General features: G+C 37.9%; 1 protein-coding gene across 1 annotated transcript in view; it reads left to right on the forward strand.

The window, feature by feature from the left end:
- The window catches only part of DAPP1 (dual adaptor of phosphotyrosine and 3-phosphoinositides 1), a 50,049-nt gene extending 39,281 nt beyond the window's left edge, over window positions 1–10,768 (forward strand). Inside the window, exons 5-9 of the mRNA XM_063108694.1 lie at window positions 3,143–3,190; window positions 4,580–4,642; window positions 5,332–5,417; window positions 9,156–9,243; window positions 10,700–10,768. Of these exons, the coding sequence (XP_062964764.1) occupies window positions 3,143–3,190; window positions 4,580–4,642; window positions 5,332–5,417; window positions 9,156–9,243; window positions 10,700–10,768 (354 nt within the window). The remainder of the gene's footprint in view (window positions 1–3,142; window positions 3,191–4,579; window positions 4,643–5,331; window positions 5,418–9,155; window positions 9,244–10,699) is intronic.
- Window positions 10,769–18,687: the final 7,919 nt, after the last annotated feature.

Consider the following 18,687-nt stretch of genomic DNA (forward strand, 5'->3'; position numbering starts at 1 on the left):
GCCAGTTTTCCCAGTAAGGTCCCGTAGAATGAAGGGACCCAGTCCCCAATCACAAGTTGCACTTATGTGTCCCGTCTCTCGAGTGAAAAACACTTCAGTTTTTCCTCGATTTTGTGACTTTGACTCTTCTGAAAATTAAAGGCCCCTTATTCTGTGAACAGTTTCTCATCTTCGATTTGTCTGATGTTGAATCATGATTAGATTCAGGTTTTGCATTTTGGGTAGAAATACCACAGAAGTGATGCTTTGTGCTTCTCACTGCATGCTCTTGGATGGAACACGAGTTCAGTTTACCCCATTACCATGTGTTTGACTACTTAAGTGGTGTCTGCCAAGTTTCTTCACTCTAAAATCACTTTATTCCCTTTGTCATTAATAAATATTTGGAGGGAGGTTATTTGAGACCGTGTAAATATCCTGTTCTTCATTAAACTTTTATCCACCAAATTTAGCATTCATTGATGTTTCTTGGCTGTCTTAATCATGACTGTGATTGTTGCCAAATGGTGACTCTTTGATTCTACTATTTATTTTACATTTATTGATTGTCGTTGTACTCTAAGGAAAAGCTCTTTATTCTCCACATTTATGCAACCATTTATTTTTATATCTATGAATTCTAATCATGACTATCATTGTTTATTTTGATCCTTCAAATTTTCCCAGATTTGGCCAATAAGAGTCCTGTTAAGGTGGCTTCTGTATCTATATGCCTCATAATTTTTTAAGAACTTTCTTACTTTCTGATATAGCAAGATGTTCCAGGCTTATCTTGTACTTTCCTAGTACCCAGCTCTAAAATCAGTGATTTCTTCAAGAAACCCTGTTTTTTGTTTTTTGTTTTTTTCTGCAGAGTGGTACTTTAGAAATTACCATCTGGGTACTACATGGTTATTATAATTGGGACGTCACTGTCCCAGCCCACTCAGCAAACAGACCTGGGGAAAATATGTATGTACAGTACATACATATGTATACATACATACTTTACGTTTGTGTTTATTTCTCTATCCATCCATCCATCAAATGGTTATCAGTTCACACCAAGACCTCAATCCTAATCCAGTACCACAAAGCTCATTCTAGTTTTTTTCTTTTTCCTTTTTGTAACTCCCCTCTCCCACAGCAAGGAATGTAGACCTCATTATCTTCAATACTCTTACTTATTTGATGATCAGTCGAAAGTAAGCTATCTCCAATTGCTGCTCCAACTACCTGCTCCCCTACCCTAGAAAGTCTGGTCACCTAACTGATGCTCCAGCACCTAGTTCCAGGCCACTGCTCACCACAGATGCCCACTGAGCCCAACTTGGCTCAGAAATTGTGCACTGGCCATCACCTGCATCCCTTGGAGTAGTTGCCCTCTTCACCCTGCCAGCTTCAACACCTTACACCAAGATGTTGCCACCACTATCGCCACCACTGCCACATAGATGCTCCCTGTACCCTGCTTGGTCTCCACCATTCTGTACTAAGGTGCAGGAATGCCTTGCACACACTCACACTGATGCCTGCCTTGCTTTACCCACCTGATAGCTTTGACTACATTTATGGCAGGCAGGCAGGATGGCAGGAAGGCTAATTCTTTATTTTTAAACATTTAGATCATTTCCAATTTGGGGATCTTATAAACATCCTTCCTATGACAGATTATAGATGTCTTTAAAGATAAATCTGCTATATAATTATTTCATTTCTTACATCCTGAGACACTGAGTAAAATTAATGTTCTCAGCTTCCCTCTGCAGCCTTCCACCTACCTACAAAACTTTAGAAAAATACTAGACTTATAGTATATTGTTTGGATGGAGGTGAGATGGAGTGAATAGCATTATTCCTCAGCTTGATTTCAATGAATAATGCTGTCAGGGTCTTTCATACAACAATTTGCCTTTAATTAACTTTGCCTCTACTTAACCTGCAACAACTCAAAATGTTAATTTTTGCCATTTCCATAACATACCTAAACTCAATTCAGTTCGTTCAATTTATTTAACATCAAAATAAATCAAACTGATTACATGATATCAAATTCACCAATACTGTTTAACATTATTTAAATGAACACCTGTGGAGTTTATTCTTACTTTTATGCCATAAGAATTTTAAAAGAAGTGGTTGTATATTATTTCTTGCTTTAACTCTTTTTCTGTGGTGGTGGTTGTTCCTCTTTTTATTTGGTAGAGAGAATTCACCTCAGGAAAAAATACTCTGGGAATTCCCATAAAAAGAACCTTGACGTCAACCAAGTCATTTCCCAATTTTTATTCATTTTTTTCCTTACTAAAATAAGACATATTATGACACCATATTAGAACAAAATATCCTACCAGGAATTCAATTTCTTCAGAAATTTATGAAGTTATAAATTTCTTGATCTTAGGGTACTTGTCTTATTCAAATGTCTATTCACATGGATAAATCAGGTGTAAATAAATCTGCACTCCTGAAGTTCTGTTCCATGCAATATAGGTCTCAAGTCTGTCAAACCAAAAGGTGGTGGGAGTGGAGAAGAGGATTATATGATAAAATAAATGTTGGAAATGCTATTTCTAAGTTTCCCTCTTTAAAAATCACAAAGCGTGTTAGCGTAATACAGACTCCGGGAAGTCCGAAGTAAAGAAATCTTTTTACTTTTCTCAGTGACTTTTTTTTTGTGGCTGGCCAGTACGGGAATCGAACCTTGGACCTTGGTATTATCAGCACCATGCTCTCATCAACTGAGCGAACCAGCCAGCCCTTTTTTTACTTTCTTAATCCAGTTTCCCAAATGTGTTGACCACAGATGTATGTGTGTACATGTTTATGTGCTAATACCCATGATCCAAGCAGCTGAGTTTCACATGACACATTTTGAGAAACACGGACTTTTATAAGTGAAATGGTATGGTTTACTGTTTGGAAATTGCTAGAGAGCCTTTTAATTGTTGCCTGTTGCTGCAGAACTATACCAGATGATCTGGTCTGAAAACAGTCTCACAGCCCATGGCAGATTTTCAAATGCCTAGGTGAAGAATGAAAGGTGATCATTAAAAGATCACAGGCAAACTTGTTCTTCATTTTAAAATAGGACAGAAATAGAAAGTCACATCATCATGTTGTGACAGTTCCGGGCTTCACTAGATGCTCCTTTCTTTTTCAGCTGGGCACCAAAGAAGGCTACCTCACCAAACAGGGCGGCCTGGTCAAGGTAAGGAAGTGTGTTACTGCTCATGCCAACCACAAAAAAGGAGAACAAGTCACGTAGACTCAATTCTCATGTTGACAGCTTTTTTTAAAAGCATAGTTGCCTACTCATTTTGACCCACTTACAGTATTTACCTTTCACCTTTCAACAGTTCATCTTCATGGCTTTCTTATTAGTCAAAAATCTGAAAAATGACTATTTTTTGGCAAAGTCCTGCATAAGAGTATCTTACAGTTAATGCTCAAGAAAACATACACTTCTTTTAATGGAATAACTGAGACTGAAGGTAGCGAGTAAACTCTAGAACATTTTTCTTTCCTTTTTTTTTTTTTTTTTACAAAGAACAAAGAAACAAGTCAAAATTGTACAAAATGTTTACTTAGAGGTAGGCCAGAAATATCACTGGTACTAATGAAACTATGTTATAAAATCCAAATGAAAATACAATTGAGGACTTTACAAGTTCAGAGTTTCTAACTATCCCCCGTTAATGTGATTGTACCTTTAAAGTTACTCTATTTCATTGTAATATGCCAGGAAGACCTTCATGGAGTAATGTCTGCTCCTTCCCATGTTAAGAGTCAGGGTGTTTATCCTTTCTCACGGATACTGCCCTGCTTGAATTTAGCTATGGCCCTATTAGACTGACAGGAAGTATTTACAGATAGCATATTAATTTTTAAATCTTCTGTTACTTCTTTTAACTGGGCATATTACCATCCAATATAGATTGGGGTTCTATTAGTTTATAAGAAGGTGGCAGTGGGTAACATTTTTTTTATCATTGATGCCACAGAATTCTGAGACAGGTTGAGAATATCATGTGGTTCAAGATTCCTAAACTTCAATTTGCTTATTTGTAAGACAAGAACAATATTTGGCATTGTTATATGAGGACTGGCTATAACATACACAAACGCTCCAAGGACAGTATTGTAGCCCGTAGTAGGTGCTCAAAAAATATCTATTTTCATTATAAAGTTAATGAGATGGAAATTTTAGTGGTTTGTTAAAAATCACCTTGGATATTTATGACAGGTTATTTCTCTTTTTTGATTTGTTTTTTAGGGGGATTTTTTTTTTTGGCAGCTGGCTAGTACGAGTATCCAAACCCGTGATCTTGGTGTTATCAACACTGTGCTCTAACCAAGTGGGCCAGCCCTTATTTGTTTAAAAATGCTAATAATATCTCTGCCTTCATTCTGAACTTAATGCATACAATCATTTTTGTTGATATTTTGAAACTTATTTCTCAGAAATGACAAACAACAACATTTTTTCAGGTTTATTGCATCTAATTTTTTAGATACTTTTAAAATGAAAGTAAATTATCCAGTTCAAATATTGCACTCCTGTATTCAAATTTTGTGTGTGTGTGTGTGTTTTTCTCAGACCTGGAAAACAAGATGGTTTACTTTGCACAGGAATGAACTGAAATACTTCAAAGACCAGATGGTGAGAAACATGATAATACAGTTTCCCTTTCTCTCTAGATAAAAAGAACATCTGCCTTTAGAATTCCTGATATTCTTAAGTCTACCTAAAACATCCAATAAATGATTAGAGATGTGAGTTCTTAATTCCTGATATGAGCAGAGTTCTTTTGCAAAGATGAGATGTATATCTCAGAAATTGCTCTCTTAAACTGGCTAAGCTGCAGCTCCCCAAGGCACATAATTCCCCCTGTTTAGGGCAATGAAATTGTTCTCTTACCACAATTTATAAACTGTCTCTCTGCAGCAATTTCACTCTTTATTAAAAATATGTCCATTTCCCATGCCCCTTTCATTAAGCCAGTTTAAAATTATTTCATTTCTTTTTGCTTTCTTATGTAAAATTTCTGAGAAAGTAGGTTTAAAAAGATGAGAGAAAAATATCAGTAACTTTCATGTGTTAAAATCCATCTCCATCAAATGTAAATCATTAAAGGCAATCTCTTCTTAATGCCCAGTTTCATGAAAGACTAATTCCAAAACTAGGGGGTTGGTGACTTCACTTAGAAAGGCTTTCTTATTATCAGTCTTCTCAATGAAAGGAAAGTCAACAGTTGCACATAGTGGATGATTTATTAGGGAAATAAGTGATGGACAGTTTTGTGTATTTACATGGTTTATGATGACATAGGTTGCTCTTCTTTTTTTTAGTCACCAGAACCAATTCGGATCCTAGATTTAACAGAATGCTCAGCTGTACAATTTGATTATTCACAGGAAAGAGTAAACTGTTTTTGGTAAGTTGTTTTATAAAGAAAATATTTTTAAAAGTTTCCTTGCCAGATACTTATTTTAGCTAAGGAATAAAAAGCTGTATGTCTTTTTTTTTTTTTAATTGAATCATAATTCATTATACATATTTTGGGGGTTCAATGTTGACATATGTTGATCAAATCAATATTACTAGTATGTATATTGTTACAAATTGTACATATTCTTTATGCCTCTTGACCAATCTCTTCCTATCCCCCTCTTCCTCCCCCCTCCCACTCCTGAAAACCCTAGATTTCTTCTCTCCCTCTGAAGGAGTAATGGTTATGTTGTTGATTTGTTGCCTAGATGATCTGTCCAATGCTGAGAGGTGTGTTCAGTTCCCCCAGTATTATCATAGAACAGCTGCTTCTTCTGTCACTCTGGAATGGGCTTTGTGGAGACATCCTCTTCTTTTCTTTGGTCTCCACTGGTGACTCTCCTGTGTCACTGCACTCCAGTGGCCGGTGGACCATCTGCATGGGGGTTGTGACATCTAGCCACTTTCACAACAGATGTGGTTATTGTGGTGGCTGTGGTGGGCCACCCACACGGAGGTGATGTTTTTGGTATGCTCCAAATGTATGCCTGGTTGTGGAGGGGGTCAGGTCCCTGGCTCCATGCAGAGTTCCTGGGTGGGCCCCTAGGCAGGCTCTGAGGTGCTAGTGGTGTGAGTGGTTGTGGGCAGGGATTTGGTCCCCAGCTCTATGCATCATGTTCCCTGGCACGCCCCGAGGTGCTGGTGGTGTGCCTGGGCTGGAACTAATTTTTTGTCCTTTGCTTACTTCTAAAATGGGGGAACTTCCTGTGGGAACCAGTACTTGAGCTATGTGGTTGGGCTAAATGGCTGCTTTGCTGCTGTTTCCCTAGGGAAGGCTTTTTGTGCATCTCAGGGTTTAATGGTTGACCTTATAGGTATTTCCGGCTCTCCAGAGACCCAGTGCACCTGGGTTGTGTAGAAACTCTGATCTGGGCCTGAGTTTTTTCATCAAACTGCACCCCCGGCAGTTCTATAGTCCTGACCAGTCTCCTCTGAGTGGTCCTGCACTGATTGGGGGGTGGGTCAGCTGTCTTTGCTGTGTCCCATTGTTCTCCTGGTGGGCCTGTCTCCCCCACCACATGTGCTCCAAATACTTCCCATGGGACGGGCCTTGGCCGGTCCCTTGCGATGACTCACCAGCCTCTGAATGGCTCCCCTTTTTCAGCTCTTCTGGCTCCTCTCTCCTACGTGGGTCCATAGGAACCCTATTAGTGGTCTTGCTGATCTGGGAGGTACCAAGGTCCTCTTCTCGCCTGCCGCCTCCAAGTAACTCCATCTGAAGGGCACAGCTGGGGCTTCTGCTGGCTCCTGCTTCATGTGCTCAGCAGCTCCAGCCTTAAAGCAGACGCATCCCAAAACACCCAGGGCAGTTTTTTCTTTCTCTCATCGTGGTTTCTCCCACCTTCATGAACTCTGTATATCTCTCCTCCTCTTCCCCTGAGCTCCAGCAGCCCCAGTTTGGCTGATGTTACATTTTTATAGTTGTAAATTGATTGGGAGAGAGTGACACTGAGGACCGTCTATTCTGCCATCTTGACTGGAACTCCAAAAAACTGCATGTCTTAATGTCTACAAACGTTCAGATCTGAGGGGCATGATTTAACCCTGGCAGAGAGCTTACATGTTAAGAGTGGTTTTAGCTGAGAATGACATAAAACCTCATTTAAAGTGGCTTGAACAAACGGGCAGCTTGGCTGGGTTTAGGTTGTATATGGCACAAGCGTGATGCACGTATGATGATGCTGTTCACATCTTAGCTTTATTTCTTTGAGATTTTTTCCCTCAATTTTAATTATAACTTTGTTGACTACAATGATGGGTGATTTGTATTCTTAAGACAATTCCTGGCAGATGGCACAAACGTGTTTTGTTCTAACATAATCAGTATATTATGAAAATTTTCTAACTGGGAGAGGAGTCTTAAGAAAAGGGTGTCTTATTTCCCACCAACTTTTAAAGTTTTTTAAGCATACACAAGTTGAAAGACTTATATATCCATATACCCTCCACCTAGACGCAATTATTAGAATTTTTCCATATTTGTTTTATCTCTATTTACCTCTTTTTTCCCCAACCAGTTGAAAGTAAGTTGCAGACATCATGGCACTTTTCTCCTAAAGACTCAAGTATGTATCTCCTAAGAATAAAAATGTCACCTATAGAACTACAATATCATTATTACATCTGAGAAAATTAACATTTATTCTATAATATCAACGAACAATGAATATCTTTTTAAAATTCACATAAAGATGCCATGTAAGCTAACAGAGGTTTATTTTTCTCATACAACAAAAATTCGGGAGGCAGGCAGTTAGCATGACAAGGTCAGATCCAGTGTCTCTGCAGTTCTGGCTGGCTGAACCACAGGCTACCCTCGCTGGCTATTTCAGGATCCAAGTGGCTACTCCGATATTAGGCCTCCTGTTTTCACATAAGCAGAAAGAAATGTGTAGGGATGGAATCAGCATGTCCATCCCTTTTTATCGGGAAAGCTAACATTTTCCTAGAAACACCCCGTCATGTTTTCCTTTGTGTCTCGTTGGCCATCACTGGGTGCTATCGCCATCCCTAGCAGCAGGGGAGGCCAGGAAAAAGTGGTAGCATGATCATAATTGCTTTAAACTAATTAGGATTTACTGCCTGTGGTTCTGTTAGCAAGAAGAAAGAGAAAAGTGTCTGTGTTAATAGGCAATTAATAATGTCTCCCACAGGGACTACTAAAAGATGACAATTCCAGAAACCAGCTTTATACATTGTATGCACAATATCAATATCACTCCCTCTCCACCACTATCCACTCACCACTCAACTGGACCTCACATCAAAGTTTTAGCTGCCACACACAGGGACACACCTCTTATCTATTCAACATTAATTACAGGTATTAACAAAATATGCTACTTAGGCCTTAGGCTATAAAAACCTTTCTGAATTTTGGTTCAAGGCTTTTTTTTTTTCACAAAAGGAAAAAATATTCTTAGTACTTTGCATCTCAACTCTAAGTACAGGAAAAATAGGCAAGATATAACTTAGGTCTGACCTTGTCATTCAGATGATTTTGACTATATAGTCAAAGGCAGTCAAATGAAGAATTACCATTTACCCTGGAAAAGACTCTCGTGCCAATAGGAAAGGTCATCTTCCTTCCAGCAGAGACTAACTCATGGCCAGAGATGAGCAAAAAGAACTAGCTGAGGAGTTTTATTGTCTCTTTTTCCTGTCCTAAATAGTTAAAACTGTCTACATCCGCAGAGTTATCTTCATCAAAGCAGGCTAACACAAATGTTTTTTCAGCAAACTCTCCCTTATCTGTCTTGCTTATTCTTTGAATCACAGCACAGCTTCTGAATTATTTGAGAGATCAGCCAAATAAACACATAACTATTGTACTCAGCCTGTGACAAGAGCAACGAAAGGATCTAGGGTTGTTCTGAACATGTTTTTTTCTTCTTTGAAGTCTCAGAGAAGATAAATCTGGCCTGTAATAATATGAATCTACGACTTCCTCGACATTTCTGCAGTTTGCTGGCAGGAATAGCTCCGTGTATACCAGCTCTTCAAGTTACTTACCCAGGCCCTATATCAATTCTTTTTTGCCTTGGAATACTGTAATTAGCATTCAACTGATATATATGCAACTAACCATCTGGAGTGTCTTATGTTCTTTCTTTTGCCTTATCAGCTTAGTATTTCCATTCAGGACATTTTACCTCTGTGCAAAGACAGGAGTAGAAGCTGATGAGTGGATCAAGATATTACGCTGGAAATTGGTGAGTTGTAAAAGTCCTGGAATGCCTAGTTTTGAGAAATAGCAAGTTGATGATTTCATATATATTTCTGTTGAAAGAGTCAGATTATATCCAAGAATCAAAGGGATCACTACTTGCAGGCTGGTGGAACAGTCTGTTCATTCTTGTTGGGACATGAGAAGAAATGGAGATGGGGTTGTAAAAAAGAAAGGATGGAGCTGTATTCAGATCTCAGCCTAGAGCCTTAGTTAGTGCCCCAGCATTGATCTGTCTTCCTTTAAGGTGTGCAGGTTAGTCTAGTTTTGTCTGGAGGAGGACACTTGGGAGCTGGTCTCACAGAAGAAAGTTGATATATTTCTCTGGCTCAAAAACCTTTTAAATTATCAAAGAAGGAAGCTTGCCAGAAAAACTTAGCTTAGTTTTCAGTTTAAGTGTCACCTTGTGCAGGTCAAGGACAAAAGCTGGCTTATTTTATCTACTTTCTATATACCTCCTGGGGGAAGATGGAATGCTTATAGACATTTACCAGTTTCATACATTTTTTGCATATATTTGCAAATTCTGAGTTGTTAGCCACGAGCTTGTCCTTAAAGCTTAAAATTTCTTATAAATACCATCTTGAAACCCTTGATGTTTTCAAAAGTAAAACATTTTTTTCCTAATTATTTTTTGTGAAATTATCTGATATATATGTGTTCTCTCAAAACTGAGAATCTTGAATATTCCTTTCTAGCTACTGGGACCTTTGGTTTCAGTTATCTTTTTGGTTTAAAATCCAAATAAATATGCCACTAATTTTGAGATTGTTCCAATGAATTTTATATTCAGTGAGGAAATACTTCACTATAAGAAACCTTTGCTCAGATATGTATTAATTTCTTATTCTATTTTTGTAATTATCCAGTGACACATACTCATTATAGAAAAATTAAGGCAAAAATATATCAAATGGACACACTTTAAGACTTCTTCCTGTGTAAATAAATATTTAAAAACAAAATTTAATCATTCTCTAGTGTTCTTTACCTGCTAATTCCACTTAATGTATTATGACCATCTTTCCTTATCAATAATTTTATATCTATATCTTTCTTGTGGTTCATTGAATAGTATTGCACTTTATGGATTACTATAAGTATTAGACCAATTCCTAATTTGTACATGTTTTAGCAACCACTTTACAATATGTCTCCTGAGAAAAATACAGAAAACCAAGTTAAAACTTGGGGAGGAGGGGGAAATGATAATTAATTTATAGTTGCATGGCTTCTATACTAATCAGCATGTCTTATTTAATATTTGTTATGGGATGGCCAGTTAGCTCACTTGCTTTAGAGCATGGTGCTGATAAGTTCATGGGTTTGGATCCCGTACTAGCCAGCTGCCAAAAACAAACAATAATGATATTTGTTAAAAGCCAGAGTTTATCTTAAAATCACTCAGTAACAGATACACATGTGTGTGTGTTTTCTTACAGTCACAAATAAGAAAACAGCTCGACCAAAGGGAAGGCACAATCCGATCTCGGTCGTTCATCTTTAAATAGATCTTTTCTTGCCAGGAATGCCCTGGCTCAGGAGCAAGGTGGAACGCTCCCTGATGCTGTCATCCATAGCTGACTTCAGACAAAAGCTAAAGGTTTTTCTTTAAAAACAAATCTAAAGCAGATGCATATACCACGTGGGACCCATATACTACGTTTGCTGACTCACGGAAAACTGCTGCCATTCCAAGATATTACCATCTTCCTGAGAATACCGAAGCAATTGTCATTCTGATAGAAACAGATATACTACTACTCCCAGGCCTGCTCTCTTAGAAGACACAATGTAGTAAGATAGAAGTTTCTCATTTTCCACTTTTTGTGGTCCCAAAGTTTGTTGACATTAGTTACCTGGAGTCCCACTCTAAGTCATGGTCAGCTCACCTGACACCCAGGTTCTGCTACTAACCAGGAAGGAAAAGTCATCTTCTGTACTTGGAGGCCAAGACTGCTTCTTCACCAAGTACACTGAGATAACAAACATCAAAGATTTTGGGGGGATGGGTTGTTTTTTGTTTTTTTTTCCCCTTTATACAAAAAACTAAAGTTTCCAAAACTAAAGCAGAAAATGATTATAGTATTTAGTTTCTCTTCTTAGAAGGCTTGGAAATCTAGTGGGTTCTTCACTTCCAATGATAAAACTGTGAGAACTAAATGTCCTATGGGGATTAGGTAGGACAATAAAAATAAATAAAAGTATAGTTTTAAAAACATCTCTTTTAACCATTTTTGGGGAAATGTTTTAAAGAGTGAGAAAACATAAATAGAGGCAGAGTAATAATGTAGTAGATAACTTGTAGTTTAATAATTATTATTGTAGTAATAATAGAGCACTTGTAAGCACTAAGTTATCTTTACCTGACAGTTCTCCGAGCAGACTGAAAGAGGCTTCTTAGGGAGAGTGTGTTATAATATTCCCTTCCCTGGAATTAGCTGTGTAGGGTTGGCCCAAAGAATGTGAGAATCACCTTGCACTGCCATCTCTAAGCACCCTGTGCCTTATTAAAGAGCAACTTTTGTTGCCAGTTGAGGGAGTAACACTAAATCTTCATGAATTAAATAATAATGTGTTCCACAGCCATTTCAAACTAGAATAAGGGGAGTGAAATAGGGGAATGGGATACTGGTGTCCAGAGCTCATAAATAGATTCTAATCCCTTCCATTTTTTTATTAATACTGCTTTCTTAGGTAGAACTTTGAAAGAAGACAAAAATAAATGAAGAGCCTAAAAATAAAAACATTATGGTGCAAAGCTATGATATAACACTGCTCATGCCATCCATAGGGATACTCTGTTTTTGTTACTTAAACATCCAAGACTCAAAAATTACGGTAAATTTTTGTATATTTCAACAAGATTTCTAACATATTTTGTTATTTTGTTATTTTTTAATTATATGGAATAAAGCACATGTCAAGTTAAAATGTATTGTGTCAAGTTTGCAAAGTAAGAAGTTATAAATGAATCCTCCCTGAGATGTAGTTTTATGTTTTGCTTTCTTAGAAACAAAGAGTGTTTCTTTGTGTAGGTATATTGTTTTCACCTTTGTAGAACATGTTTATTTATATTTTCAGTTTTGTTTATTAAAAATAGCATGATTTTGCTGTGCATGTACTATTTTGCTATCAGAAATATTTTTAATATTTGTAATTTAAAAGCAATACAACTAATTAATATCATAAATAGCGATGAAGAATCCACTTTAAATTATGGACCACAAAGGATTGGAAGCTGAAATAGTCCTAATCCTCAAGTTCTTCGTTGAATACAGAAATGAGGATAAAACCCTGTATGACAAGATAGAGAAGTAAATAAGATAAATACTGTGAGAGGTACACAAAGCTATATGACGGAGAGTGTGCTTCAGCAGGGGATAAAACCATTTGTTGGAGGCTTTTGACATAAAAAGGGAGAGCTAACAGATACCCAGTATGTAATTAGCATTAGGCTAGATGCTTCATCTACTCTCAGCAGTCCTGCAATGAGGTTGATTCCATCTCCTGAGAAGAGCCTGGTGAGGGGCCCTCAGCTATTTCTCCACATCCAAAGCAAGAGAGAGTGTTTTGTGCCAATGGGAGATTGGATTGGGGGAATATGGCAGAACAGCCAGTGGGATGTTTGTGTTCCTGTCTGCCAAGGTATGTGCTTATTATAAAGGAAGTACAATAGGCCCTCTCTATCCGTTGGTTCCCCATCTGTGTATTCAACCAATTTCAGATCAGAATTTTTTTTTTTTTAATTGCATTTGTACTCATCACGTATGGATTTTATTTTCTTGTCCATTATTCCCTAAACAATACAGTATAACAGCTACTTACATAGCATTTACACTTATTAGGTTTATAAGTAATCTAGAAATGATTTAAAGCATATGGGAGGATGTGCATAGTTTAAATACAAATACTCATACTATGCCATTTTGTCAGCAACTTGAGCACCCTCAGATTTTAGTATCCACAGAGGTCCTGGAACCTATCCTTTATGGATATCAAGGGATGACTGTACCTCAGTAGTCTCTGGGAAAATCTTGGCCCACAGTAGCACTGTTCTCTCTGGATCCGCAGATTTACTTCCATGGAGGGGAAAACTAATACCAACTTTGGGGGAAATCTGTCCCCTATCCCAGAGCCACTAGACATCCAAATACTCAGAGAGGCAAGTCCCTTCTCTTCCTACCTATGTGGCATGCAGTGGGTTCCCCTCTCCTTATCTCTCACACATGCTGGGCGTGCAGGCCAGGGAGTTACTCAGTGTCCCTGTTTCAGGCATAGAGCCAGAGAATTACTACAGGGTGAACATCAGTCCTACTTCCCTCCCCTTCCACTACTTCAGATTGGCTGCAGCAAACCCATGTGTCTCCTAGAATCTTCCTAGCAAAGTACAATATAGAGCAGAGTGCCAGGGTTGAGCCTACACTCTGCTCACTATGGATTCAGACTGTCAGGCCATGATGTCAAGCCGAATTTCTTAAACCATCTGTGGTGAAGGACCAATTTCTGTACTTGTCTTGCTAACAGTGTGCTGAACAACCTAGTTTGTGGACCACATTTTGAGTAGCACAGTTCTTGCTGACTGGCAGATAAGAGGAAACAAGAGCCTTCTTTTTTTTTAAATTTTATTTTTAATGGATGCATAATAATTGTACCTATTTATGAAGTACAGTGTAATGTTTTGATTCATGTATACATTGTATAATGATCAAATCAGGATATAAGCGAAATAGGCCAGGCACAGAAGGACAAATACTGCATGATCTCACTTACATAGGGAATCTAAAAAGGTTGATCTCATAGAAGTAGAAAGTAGAACAGTGGTTATCAGAGACTGGGGAAGGTAGGGAAGAGGGGCAGATGGGAGAGGTAGGTCAATGGGTACTGTGTTACAGTTAATAGGAGGAATACGTTCCAGTGTTCTACTGCACAGTAGGATGAGTATAGTTAACAATCATGTATATTTCAAAATAGCTAGAGGACAGGATTTTGAATGTTCTCACCACAAAGAAATGATAAATGTTTGAGATGATGAATGTGCTAATTACAAGAGCCTTCTTGAGAAAGAATTCACCTGAAAATAGAAAAGGTTGAGATGCAAAAGTTTTGTTGATGTAATATGGACATCAATGTAAGGAAAGGGTGATTATGAGCACATTCTTGTCTTACTCAGCCCAGCCTCGACAAAACCTAAAGGAGCTGTTTCACTGGTGTCCAGGGGACAAATGCTGAGGTTGCAAGTTGTGCCATATCTATAGCTGTGAGCACAGATGGCATCCTTGGTTTTCAGCATAGACACCCTCTAGGTACCCACAACCTCAGTCAGTCAGCAGCAGCATGGCCAGGCTTGAGGGGCATAGCTCATCCTAGAGAGCAGAAACAAAGCCAAAGAAATTGGCATATGCCATGTCGTTTCAGGAGTACGGTGAAACACTCTACAGGAACTCCCAGAAATATCTGGAAGGCATTTGAGAGGAATTGCATTTTCCACAAAAAAAAGCAAGGATGGAACCATAGAAGTAGGCCCAGTGGGTCCCTGAATCCATGCTGTGTTTATTTTCCTAGTTCCAGATTCATAGTTGGAATAGACATACTCAGCAACTGGAAGAATCTGTGGAGTGAGGGCTATTACAGTAGGAAAAGCAAAGTGAAAGCCAATAGAACTGCCTCTACCTGGGAAGATAGTAAATGAAAACAATATCACATTCCTGAAGTGATTGCAGAGATTAGTGCTACTATCAAAGACTTGATAAACGTAGGGGTGGTGATTCCCACCACATCCCCTTCAGCCAACCTATTTGATCTGTGCAGAAAACAGATGGATTCTGGAGACTGAAAGTAGATTATTACAAATTTACGCTGGTGGTGACTCCAATTACAGCTGCGGTACCAGATGTGATTTCATTGCTTGAGTAACTTAACCACATCCTCTGGTACCCAGTATGCAGCTATTGATCTGGCAACTTTTTTTCCCATACCTGTTAGTAAAGACCACCATAACCATTTTGCTTTCAGCAGCAACACACCTTACTGTCCTACCTCAAGGTATATCAACTCTCCAGCTGTATATCATAATTTAGTCCACAGGAACCTTGATCATATTTCCCTTCCACAAGACAACACACTAGTCCATTACCTGATGACATTATTATGCTGACTGAACCTACTGAAGAAGTAGCAACTACCCATAATCCTGTGACAGCTGGCTTCATAGAATGGTAAAACGGCCTTTTGAAACCTTACAGAACTGGCTAGTTGGTAATACCTTGCAGAGCTGCAGCAATGTTCTCCAGCGGGCTATATACGCTCTAAATCAACATCTGATATATAGTGCTTTTTCTTCCATAGTCAGGATTCAGAGGTCCAGGAATCAAGGGGTAGAAATGTGAATGTGCGCCACTCGTTATTATCCCTAGTGATCCAAAACAAAATTTTTGCTTCCTGTCCCTGTGTCCTTACGCTCTGCAGGTCTAAAAGTCTTTGTTGCAAAGAGAAGAATGCTTCCACCAGGAGACACAACAATAATTCTATTAAACTGGACATTAAGACTGCCATCCTGCCACTTTGGGCCCCTCATGCTTCTAAATCAATAGATAAAGAAGGGAATTACTATACTGGCTGTGGTGATTGGTCCTGATTACCAGGGAAATTGTGCTACAATAGAAGTAAGGAAGAGTATGTCTGGAATACAGGACATCCTCTAGGGGATATTAGTATCACCAAGCCCTTGATTAAAGTCAATGGAAAGCTACAAAACCCAATTCAGGCAGGACAACCAACAGCTCAGATTCTTCAGAAATGAATGGTTGCACCAGGCAGAGCCAAAAACAGCCAAGGTGCTAGCTGAGAGCAAAGAGAATACGAAATAGGTAATGCAAGGTAGTTACAAATACCAGTTACAACAACATGTTCAGTTGGCAAAACAAGAACTGAGATTATTATAATTCTTACTTGTTTTGTTATGAATGTTTGTATATATACACATACAAATATATATATATATTACACATATACACACACATATTGAACAAATATCTTTTTTCTTCCCTCCCTTATTCTATTATCTAATGTAAGATGTAGTAATAATAATTAACTTTACATTACAGTATTTAAGTTATAGGATAGCAAGGAGAAAAGTAAACATCACCCATGGACTAGGACTTTGCATCCTCTTCCAGGGAATACTCTTCTGGGGAGTATTCTTGGTTGTACACAAGATAGTTTTATCATGTTAAAAGTACGACTTAGTTATTGTCTTTACTTGGGAGATTAAAATATGGTTTAAGGAGATGCATAGAGGTGCCAAACTGACTAGGGGTGAATTATGAAGTTTTATGTGTCAACTGTGCTAGGATACAGTAGCCAATTATCTGATTGAACATAAACCCAGGTGTCACTACATAGATATTTTGTAGATGTGCTTAATATCTACAATCCCCTGAATCTAAGTAAAAGAGATTACCTTCCATAATGTGGGTGGGATGCACCCATTCAGTTAAAAGGCCTTTGAACAAAACAGAGATTTCCAATATGAAATTCTGCCTCAAGACTTGGCAGCATCATACGCATGTATTGAAATATCACATTGTATCCCACAAATATGTAAAATTGTTATATGTCAATCAAAATTTTTTTTTTCTTTAGCCACTGGCCAGTACACGGATCCAAACCCCTGACCTTATAAAAAATGTTTTTAAAAACTGCAGCCTCAGCTGCTGAGGTTTTTCCAGTCTTCTGGCCTGCCCCACAGATTTTGGACTTGCCAGTCCCCACAATCGCATAAACCAATTCCTTGAAATATATCTAATACATCTATATCCTAATGGTTCTGCTTCTTTGGAGAACCCTGACTGATATAACCTTCTTCCCCAAATATCCCATTTTATTTAAAATTTTGTTGTTTGCTAAAATATTTAATTATTATTTTAAAATAGTTAAGAATTCAAAGTACAACGAAATGTACAGTGCATAGACTCACTCTTGGGATCTGTATTCCCCAGATACCTAGTTCTACTCTTTGGAGGCCACCAATGCCATCAGGCTCTTCCATGTATCTCTGCAGAGAGAGTCTGTCATACAGAAACCAATAGGAATATTCACATCTAGTTTTTCTTCTTATACATAAATTGTAGCATGCCGCAGTTTCCCACCATGCTTTTTTCAATGAACATTATGCTTTGGAGATAATTTCATCTCAGTACCTAAAGCACATCTTTGCTCCGTTTTCCATGGGGCAAATGCAATAATTTTTCACCGATACTCTAAGATTAAGGTGACCATATAATCTCCTATCTAAAGTGACACACTTGAGAGTGAAAGGAGCATTACTAATAATTTATACTAGAAACAGCACATATAAACTGTTACTGTTCGAAAAACCAGGACACACGGTCATCTTACCTATGGTGGATATTTAGGTTGCTTCCAATCCTCTATTTCCAAGTTGCAAAGAATATGCTCATAAATGTATAATTTTTAATGTCTATCCGCATTGGCAGGATAAATTTCTAGAAGTGAAATTGATGGCCCAAAGGTTAAGTGTATTGAAAGTTTGAGAAAGACTGCCAAATTGCTGTACATAGAGGGTATATAACAATTTATAATTCCACTAGCAGGGCATTAAAAATGTCCACCCTACTTACTAGCTAATCTGGTCCCCATTGACTTATGATGCCATTTTATAATGTTTTAAGTCCTCATATGTATGTACTACAGTCTGTTTCTGAGTTAATTCATTCCATTGATCTGTCTAGTGGTGCACCTAGTTTTTATATACCACCTTTTAAAAAGTTAATCTAGTTTTATATTCTTTATATTCTTGGCAGTATTCTTGCTTATTTTTCCAGATGTACTATAGAACGATTTACCTATTAAAACCCTCGGATAAAAATTTTAACAGTAGCAGTATTTACCATGCAAAAATTAAGTAGCTCTATTTATTAAGCAGCTCCATTTATTATAGTTTCTTTTCTTGAAGTTTGTAGATATATAATTATTATTAACTGCAAATAAAAATTCGGCTATCTCATTTTTAAAAACCTTTGTTTCATGCACCATTATACTGGCAAAAATTTCTTGGACACTTTTACATAGTAATCCAAATAACAGGATTGTAGATTTTAATGGGTGTGTCTAATGTTTCATTAGGTTATTAATAATTAACTATTTATAGCCCCCTATAGGTAAATTGTTATCTCTTGCCTCGATTTTTTGGTAAAGGCTATTGTTCTTGCCCATTTTAGATGTCCCTATTCTGTGACTCTACAGCACCCTGTGTATAGCTTTATCACAGCACTTTCTATACCAGCTTCCTTTACTGAATTGTAAGTTCTTTAAAGAAAGGTACCACAACTTAATCTCATTATTTGTATCGGAAGGAGGGAGAAAGGAAGGAAAAGCAGCACAATGCCTGGCCAACTGCCTCACTGCA

The sequence above is a fragment of the Cynocephalus volans genome, chromosome 9 (assembly GCF_027409185.1).
Source record: "Cynocephalus volans isolate mCynVol1 chromosome 9, mCynVol1.pri, whole genome shotgun sequence".
Lineage (NCBI taxonomy): Eukaryota > Metazoa > Chordata > Mammalia > Dermoptera > Cynocephalidae > Cynocephalus > Cynocephalus volans.